This window comes from Euleptes europaea, chromosome 2 (assembly GCF_029931775.1).
Source record: "Euleptes europaea isolate rEulEur1 chromosome 2, rEulEur1.hap1, whole genome shotgun sequence".
Lineage (NCBI taxonomy): Eukaryota > Metazoa > Chordata > Lepidosauria > Squamata > Sphaerodactylidae > Euleptes > Euleptes europaea.
Window position 1 is genome coordinate 70,963,073 of NC_079313.1, and position 9,325 is coordinate 70,972,397.

The 9,325-nt window shown below is 39.5% G+C and overlaps 2 protein-coding genes across 2 annotated transcripts in view; one reads left to right on the top strand and one right to left on the bottom strand.

The window, feature by feature from the left end:
* Positions 1–2,703, top strand: part of TUT4 (terminal uridylyl transferase 4) — a 39,798-nt gene extending 37,095 nt beyond the window's left edge. Inside the window, exons 28-29 of the mRNA XM_056867634.1 lie at positions 877–1,056; positions 2,172–2,703. Of these exons, the coding sequence (XP_056723612.1) occupies positions 877–1,056; positions 2,172–2,263 (272 nt within the window). The 3' untranslated portion in view covers positions 2,264–2,703. The remainder of the gene's footprint in view (positions 1–876; positions 1,057–2,171) is intronic.
* Positions 2,704–4,138: 1,435 nt separating this feature from the next.
* On the bottom strand, positions 4,139–9,146 carry PRPF38A (pre-mRNA processing factor 38A). Its single transcript, XM_056844431.1, has 10 exons — positions 9,001–9,146; positions 8,666–8,825; positions 8,043–8,164; positions 7,393–7,478; positions 5,975–6,085; positions 5,699–5,811; positions 5,575–5,601; positions 4,787–4,884; positions 4,517–4,565; positions 4,139–4,287 (listed from the first exon to the last, which is right to left on the bottom strand). The coding sequence occupies exons 1-10, from the start codon at positions 9,128–9,130 to the stop codon at positions 4,245–4,247; spliced, it is 939 nt and encodes a 312-aa protein (XP_056700409.1). The 5' UTR covers positions 9,131–9,146; the 3' UTR covers positions 4,139–4,244.
* Between the last annotated feature and the right edge of the window lie 179 nt (positions 9,147–9,325).

Sequence of the window (9,325 nt, forward strand, 5' to 3'; positions counted from 1 at the left end):
TCAGGAACAATGTTTAAGTGAAATGCAAAGGGCCACATATGGGAACAATAACCCCAAACCTCCCGTGCACAGGCAGAACATTCTGCACAGCCTTTCAGATCCTAATCAACAAATGTAAAACTCTTCAATAGCTTTCCATAAAAGACCAGTGCAGTCTGTGAGGATATAGGTTAAACTATGGCATTGCCTGGGAACTAGTTTTCAGTGCTACAGTAATCCTTGGACAAATTAAACAATAAGAGAAAATTCCACTGAGCATATGCAGAACACCACAGCATGGCCACCAGCAAACTCCTTGCATCTTGGCTGAAAGGAGGGCATACAAGTCAGATAAATTACTTTCTGGGCTCATATGAGCTCTGTTACCTTTCTTCTTGGAAAATAACCACAGGCTCTGTTGATTCTATCTCTGTAATGCCAGCCTCCTAACGTGTTACATTATTCTTTTATTACGTGTTCACTGTTGTTACTATTCAACAATTAATAAGATTGCCTTTTAAAAAATTACTGAGCATTGTTTACTATATGATTTGTTCAGTGTAAGGCTACACAGAAATTAATGTTCTTACACCACTCACAAGAAAACCATTCTTTTATGTAGTCAGTCAAGCAGACATTTTCAATACTTGATGTAACAATTATGCTTTTAATACACCAACCTTCTTCCATTTGATAATAGATTACAGTGCACATTGCTTATTCTGAAAACACTAAAGTGTGTTGAAAAGTAAAAATGTCAAGCTAGACAAAGTTGTTATGCATAATTAAACAGAAGCACTTGTAATTTTTAAAAAGAGTTTGGTATTTACTGATGTGTCTTTTCATCTAATGTTTCGTGATGAACAATGCCTCCTTTCCCTTTTGAATGACTACTAGATCAGGGCTTCCAAGGACAGTTTGGTAAAGTGAATCCTCCTCCTCCTCCTGTTCCTTGGGACCACGGAGCCCCTGCCCATTTTCCTCTCCTTCGAGGGACGTGGCCTTACAATATGTCTCCGAACTACATGCAACAGGGAAATGCCAGCTATCCACTGAACAAAACTTTCTACCCTCAAGGTACTAGAGCAAATATATGAAGCAACTTTTTCCACCTCTCTTTTCACTGATATTCATCTGCAGCTCTTAAACCACTTATCCTGATATAGCGCCATGGGAATGAATGAGATTTAAGTGGCTAGTTGCAAATCAGCCTCTAATAAGATGTAAGAATTATCGTTCTTAGATCTTTGAATACAGTCAAACTGCCTTCTAAGCAAGTATGCTTAGGGTCATACTATTAGGGAATTAATAATCAATTGTCTGTCTGAATGTAACTTTCCTCCTTTGGGTCACTGAAACAAGAAAGAAAAACTAAACAGGATTAACACCGTTAATTAAATTAATTTTATGTTTCTGCAGAAGAAGGGATGTTCCTTCGTTTGTCATCTGTATAACATGTTTCCTTTTTGTTGTGATTGTTCAAGAAGTTGTAATTTTGACGATAAAGGAGTTACTCTAATTGTATAAATAAGCAGTATGAGACTACTAATGCAAATATTCCTTTATATTGATTTTTTGTAAATAGGTTCAAATTTACCTGCCTAAGGCTGCAGTCAATGGGAGAGCTGAAACACTTTAGGAGCCGGTGTAACCCTGTGCCGGCATAGATGCCACCTTATCACTGGGGCAAACAAGCTGGCACCAGGAAGCCGCTCTGCTGCTGGCGCTGCTATGCCAGCAGCAAAATCCTGGAAGCAGGAGCCTGCACTGGCATGAGGGGGGCATTCCTAGGGGCAGAGCTTCCTTTAGGCAGCTTCCTAACCCCTTTGGACCTGGGAATGCCCCCTTCATCTGTGGCACGGCTGTGCTACCTTTTTTAGTGGCATAGCTTTGCTGATTGCTACGGGGGCATGTTCCCTTTTTTATAAGATCTAGCCCCCTCCCCCCTTAGGAATGAGCTGCCCATCCAGGATTGCCTTGTAAATCAATAACTGTTCAAGGTGGTGCTTTCAATCAGATTTAGTAAGGGGTAATTTTTGTATAATTAAACTACAGTCTCTTTCCAGTCCATCAAGTCTCCATTCCCACTGTGAAGCCACAGGGAGTTTAAAACTTGTCTTTAACCTGTGTATTAAGTACAGTAGATTTCACCAATGTGTCTGCTGAAGTAATTGTAACTCATTTTCTTTTAGCTGGCTTACTGATGCAGAACAACCAGCGCTTTTCTCTTCTGTCTCAAGGACACCCACACTTGAACATGAATTTTATTCAACAGAAAAAATGAAGTTTAATTAAGAGGATGGGAAGAAATCAGGTTCTGGATTAAAATCTTATTGCAACATGTTTAGATAAGAGATTATTTAAAACTTTTTAACTGTATCATTTGTACATAGATATAAAATATAGTTTTTACCAGTATCACAAGTGTGATACAAATGTCATCTATTTTATTACCCTATTTTTAAGGGGAACTGTGTTTTATTTTATCTTGATAAAATGTAAAGAGAGTTTTTAAAATTAAGTTGTTTATTTTCTATTAGCTTTATTCATACTTTGGTTCAGATTTTATATCTATTGTTCTAAAAAGAAATTAGAGGGGATTTCTTACGTTAAAGATTGTCAATTCTTTACAGAACAATGTAGTGCCAAAAAATTTTAAAAGGAAAAAAATAAAATCGCAAAATTAGAAATCAGAATTTTCTTCTGTATATAGTTTGGGTGCTTCTGGCTATAGTCTTTTTAAGATTACCGACTACGTGAAATATCAGTTCAGAACCTACTTTAAGTTATTATCAGAGTACAAAAGCTTTCACAATTTACAGAAGTCTTTGCAAGTTGTTTGGTCAGATTTCAGAGGTGAAAGTCGAGAGGTCTTTGTGAAGGGCAACCCATTTTTCCTTCTCAAAATTCCTCTAGCTCCTGCTTATTCTTACATTGATGAATAAGTGTATATGTTTGATGCTTCGCTTGACAAATTAAACATAGACTGTATGCCAGAAATTGCCAGCTTTTTCTTTAATGAGAGCTATTTCTGAATAATGAAAAGTTTCCCAAGGTACTCCTCCTCGTGACACGTTACCAAGTTTTTTTCTATCCTAGAAATTAACATGGACTAGGAAGAGCACCAGAAATGAAGCTATCAGCATCCAGTGAAATAAAAGCTTAAAGAATAAATACCTAGTGCAGATTTTTTCGCAGTCTTTTCCTGGGTTTTCTAGGGATGCACACACTATAAATAGCTGGCAAGCTACCCGTATCTCAAAAACTGCCTGTTAGAGACCCCCTTGTTGGATGCAGTCTGGATAACAGCAGCTTTCCCTCAGTCCTGAACTTCTATCATTGAAACTAACCAAAATGTTACAGAGAACATTATAAAGCAATATAATCCAATATGTGCCTGCAAAGTAGGGTAGCAATGTAATTCAGTATGACTGGATTATGACTTAAGGTTCCATATGGTAACTTATTAGTACTGTTCAGAACTCTGAAATAAAAAGTTTGTTACCTCCTGTTTGTATCAAAACTTCCTACTCTAAAGAATTTAAGCCTGTGACATCCATGAGAGAACGTTTGAAATATGTAGGATGAAATACATGTTGTATAAAAAAAATTAAGTGTATATGCTGAATGCAATGTCACGCACTCCTGCCTTCTAGAAAGGTGCAGAAAATAAGCCTAGAAGCTTTGTCAATTTACATTACCAATCTCTGTGTTAGAGGAGTGCGTTAGAGATTTTTTTAAATTGCAAGCTTTCCCTGATTTGCAACTCTGCATTCCAACCTTCTGAAAACTGGGGAAGATGCCTGAAGTAAAATCATATGCTGGACATATGTAGTATTAATAACATAGCGGTTTTCATACAGAAATTACAATAATAATTTGCTTTCTCAAAAATCATTCCCTGTAGTCTTATTAGTATTTTGATGGTTTGTTGGGCTTTGTAAAAAAAAAAAAAAAAAAAAAATGAAGAAGCAGCTGCATAACAATCAGACTAAATATTGTAAAAACACCAAATAAAAAGTGCTTTATTAACAGGTCTTGTAATGAATTTAAACAGTTCCTTATCTTATGCTGGGTTTTTTTTTTTACTGGCTTTCAAAAGAATTTAAACAGATTGTTCATTGAAAGTGTTCCTTATATCAGACAAAAAGAATACTATCATGTCCAAGATACTAAAACAATACAAAAAATTGGCTACCGCAGCAGCTGCTACCCATCTTGTGAGCATATCTACAAACAGGGATGGTTCAGGTGTGCTGTCCAAGTCATTCGTTTCCCCGGCGACTCTTCTTATGGCTTTTTTTAGATCTGAAAGTACAACCAAATCTCACTTGTCTGGTCCCAATGAGCACATGAGAACTGCACATTCATGACTAGTATTTCAGTTATGGATTACTTATGGCATTTTTCAACAAACTCTCCCCAAAACACACAAATTATTTGGAACTTGACATTGGATAGTTATCATGGTAAAAAACTACTAAGAATAAAGTCATTGGTACAACATTATTATTAAGCAGCAAAATATGGTCGGTACCTTTCTGGCGACTTGGAATGACTGCGATGTCTGTGGCTACGATGATGCCCTGTTAATATAGGACATGAAATGCTTACTTTGAGTAATCATCTGCATACCATTCCTTCTAAGTTCCAGTTCATATAATGCAGAACTGTTAAGGAGTGTACTTTATGGAGATAACTATCAATAAATAACTAAAATTGAATGACTGTCATAAACAAACAGCTAGAAACGGAGCTGTAACTAGTAGTAACTGACAAATGCCAGAGACATCACAAACTCAGCTACCTGGAGATTTAGATCTTGATCTGTGCCGTCTTTCTCTGGATCTGCTTCGATGCCGCCTTGGGCTCTTACTACGATGCCTTTCTCGCCGTGGTGAAGGACTAATAGAACACAGAATATTGCTAGTGTTAAGCCTAATTTACTGAATTATTAAAACATTTATATCCTGCCTTTCCTCGTGGTTCAAGGTGGCTTATAACAATACCTAAATAATGTTTTCAGTTTAAAAGCAAAAATAAAATAACAAACCCCAAGCTCCCCCACTCCCTCCCTTTAAAGATTCCTGCCAATTCAAATTCACTCAATAACCCTGGGAAAGAGGCAAATCTCACAGTGTCTCCTGAAAATCTCCAAGGAGGAGACTCCCATCTCTTCAGGGAGCCCATTACACAGAGCCAGAGCCAAGATGGAAAAGGCTTGGGCTCTGGTTGATGCCAGAGAGCCAGCAAGGTGTAGTGGTTAAGAGCGGCAGACTCTAATCTGGAGAACCAAATTTGATTCCCCACTCCTCCACATAAAGCCTGCTGGGTGACCTTGGCCCAGTCACGGTTCTTTCAGAACTCTCTCAGCCCACACAGAGGCAGGCAATGGCAAACCACTGCTGAAAGCCTCTTGCCTTGAAAACCCTATGGGCCAGCTGTGACTGGATGGCAAAATCACACACGCGCTGGTTGATGCTATCAGGCCATGTTAAATGGTGAGATAGCCAGCAGATGGCTGCCTGATAACTGTAGTTGGTGCACAGGGCATATGGAATTCAGTTATTAAAGACCATTCAGTAGTTCACTTACCTTCTTCTCTTTGGAGATCGACTTCGTCTAAAACAAAGAGGAAGGTAATAAAGGTAAGTGTACTAGCCTTACACCATTTTAGGACAAGCTTTATGTTGATTGAAAGGATTTTCCCAAAATGTACCTTCTGGGAGATCTGCTTCGGCTTCTCCTATACCGCAGAGTTGGAGATCTGCGGGGTTTGTCTAGATCCCTGTAGCCTCTTCTCCTGTGATCAGGTGTGGGAGCCCTTTCCATCTGAAAGTATTACGAACAAACCACTCTGTTAAAATACTCTGAATACAATGCATCACTAAAGAAAGTAAAAAACATCTATTTATAAGGATTTTATCATGCAAACAGTATGAGAGTGCTGGGGTGCCGAAGAACCAGAACAGTAGAGGCTACACAAATATTGAACCTTCTCATCCTCTTCTTCCTCATCTTCACTAGACTCCACATCATCCATATCTTCCTCCAATGCACTAATGCGTGGTTCCAGCTGTTCAGCTTCTTCTAAGACATATCGTTTCTAAAAATAATCAACAGCTTTTTAGTGTAGGCAATGCTTAGGGGGCAAAAGAGTGAAACAACCCATGCATTTGTAGTTAGAACATAAGAAAAGCCATGCTGAATCAGACCAAGGTCCATCAAGTCCAGCAGTCAGTTCACACAGTGGCCAACCAGGTGCCTCTAGGAAGCCCGCAAACAAAACGACTGCAGCAGCATCCTGCCTGTGTTTCACAGCACCTAATACAATAAGCATGCTCCCCTGGTCCTGGAGAGAATAGGTATGCATCATGACTAGTATTCATTTTGACTAGTAGCCCTATCCTCCATGAACATGTTCATTCCCCTCTTAAAGCCTTCCAAGTTGGCAGCCATCACCACATCCTGGGGCAGGGAGTTCCATAATTTAACTATGCGTTGTGTGAAGAAATACTTCTGTTTATCTGTTTTGAATCTCTCACCCTCCAGCTTCAGCAGATGACCCCGTGTTCTAGTATTATGAGAGGGAGAAAAGCTTCTCCCTATCCACTCTCTCCATACCATGCATAATTTTATAGACCTTTATCATATCTCCCCTTAACTGCCTTCTTTCTAAGCTAAACAGCCCTAAGCATTTTAACCACTCCTCATAGGGTAGTTGCTCTAGCCTCCTGATAATTTTGGTTGCTCTTTTCTGCACCTTCTCAAGCTCTGCAATATCCTTTTTTAGGTGTGGTGACCAGAACAGTACACAGTATTCCAAGTATGGTCTCACCATAGATTTGTACAAGGGCAGTATGATCGCAGCAGTTTTATTTTCATTTCCTTGTCTATGGTCAGCATAGAATTTGCTGTTTTCACAGGAGCCACACACTGGGTTGACATCTTCATCGAGCTATCCACTACCACCTCAAGATCCCTTTCTTGGTCTGTGGCTGCCAGCACAGATCCCATCACTGTATATGTGAAGTTGGGATTTTTTTATCCCCAATATGCATCACTTTATACTTGCTCACATTGAACTGCATTTGCCATTTTGATGCGCACTTCTCCAGTTTGGAGAGATCCTTTTGGAGCTCTTGACAGTCTGTTTTTGTTTTAACCACCCTATATAATTTTGCATCATCTGCAAATTTGGCCATCTTGCTCTTCACCCCCAGCTCCAGGTCATTGATGAACAGGTTGAAAAGCTCTAGCCCCAAAACAGATCCCTGAGGGATCCCACTGCTCACATCCCTCCATTTCACTTCCACCAGTAGCAAGAGTCTTGCATTGTCAAATTTGGTTACTAAGACCAGCACACAGGTTAGTCTTATTTTTATCATTAATATGTTATCAGTCATTACACACCTGTAGTCTAGGTAAAATGATGTCACACATACGCTCATCATGGAGCAGTTGATCAATAAACTCATCCACGTGCATTAATTCAAATTCTGGAAGAAAAAAATTGTTTCTGCATTTTAGAATGCAAACAGCCATTCTTTAATCTCTACTTCTATTTTCCAAATAAAATTATTGTAAGAAAAGTAGAAACATTTCAGTTTTCTGCTGATACCATGCTTCTCTTCACATTCTCCAAGAAAATAGTGCTGTTTATCTTCAAATAATAGGGTTAAGTTGAAACAATCAACGCCTTATTTGATACCCGGAAAAGGCTAAATTTGTATCTATAGCATCAAAATTAGAAGAAAATGCCATCGAGTTGCAACCTACTCATGGTGACCCCATCAATAAGGCATTCCAGGCAAGGGACAAGCAGAGGTGGTTTGCCATTGCCTTCCTCCAGTCTTCCTTGGTGGTCTCCCATACAAGTATTAACCATGGCTGACCCTGCTTAGTATTCAAGTTCTGATGAGCTCAGGCTAAGCTGGGCTATTCAGGTTGCTTATCAAAATTAATAAGAGTACTGATTCTATCTATATGTGTGATTTACAATTGATAAATACCACCTCACTTTAGGGATATGAGATGATAAATTATAAAATTAGGCCACTTACCCCCATTTCTATTTTGGCTTTTTATTTTTCGATAATCATTGTACAAAGGTTCAAGGTACTTGTAGCAGTCTATGGCAGTGCCAGTTAGTCGCATATACAATGCACCCAGCAATCTCACATACCTGAAAATTAGCAGCACAAAACAGTTTGGAATGGCATTATTATTCTTTCAGGCATAGTAATCTAAAACTAGAAAACTTCACATAAGATCAGTATGAGACATCATTATTCATGATTACTAGAATCTTCATTTGTCCTTTCTGCAGATCAGTCTGCACATTCAAAAAATACTTAGTAGATTCATAGCAGCAACAAGTTGGTGAGGGAGCAGTGTCAAAAAGATTAATAAAAACAAAATAACATATCATAATGGACACGTCCATAAAATTCTGACTTGTCAAGAAACATACATGGTGAGGGAAACAGCAGAATATAAATATCTAAATGTAGGATTTATAAAGAGTCTCTGTGAACCTGAACACCTATGAAATGCTACTAGTTATTTTCATGAGTCGGAAGTGAGTTGACAGCACTTAACCCCCACACAGTTATTTTCAAGTACAGAATGAAGTGTTTCCACTAATAATCTTAAAACTTCGTGTTCAGAGTGAAGAGCTCCTTACTTGAAATCTTCATTCTTTATAAATTCCACAATGATGTCCTTTTCAGGCTGTATCTGCAACATCTTCAGCGTCAAACACAAGAATGGTGTTGGCTTGATGTTTCCACCATAAACTCCACCAGTGTACCTCAGTTCCATAGCTTTGTCCACAACCAGTTCAGCTAAAACAGGAATGATAGGAAGTGGGGCCAACACACACGCCGTTAGTAGCCCACAGTATGCACAGCAGGGCCCTCATCCCCCCACCTCCCCGTCCTGTTTTCAGGCTCCCTCTCCCGGCACGCTGCCTCCCACGACCCTAACCCCTCGTTGCCCTCCTAGCTACCCAAACCGTACCAGTCAGACCGAAGCATTCTTCCTTCCAATACTTGGACTCATAGATGCGAGTGCGGATAATCTTCTCCACCAGGTACTGCGGGTTAGTGCCGTGGATGCTATGCGCATCCTTTACTGTCCGGTTGGCCATGGCCTGGCCGAGAACCAACACCGGGGGAAAAGGAAAGAAAAAATAACAGAACAACCGACTTAGCGCAGCGCCACCGAAACTCACAGGTTTCCGCTTCCGTTTCAGAGATTTTTTTTCCTCTTCCAGGTTGAATTTCGACGCTTCCGTCCTGTCATCTTAGCGCCGGGCAAACGAGTATCCCTTTTCGGGCTTCAT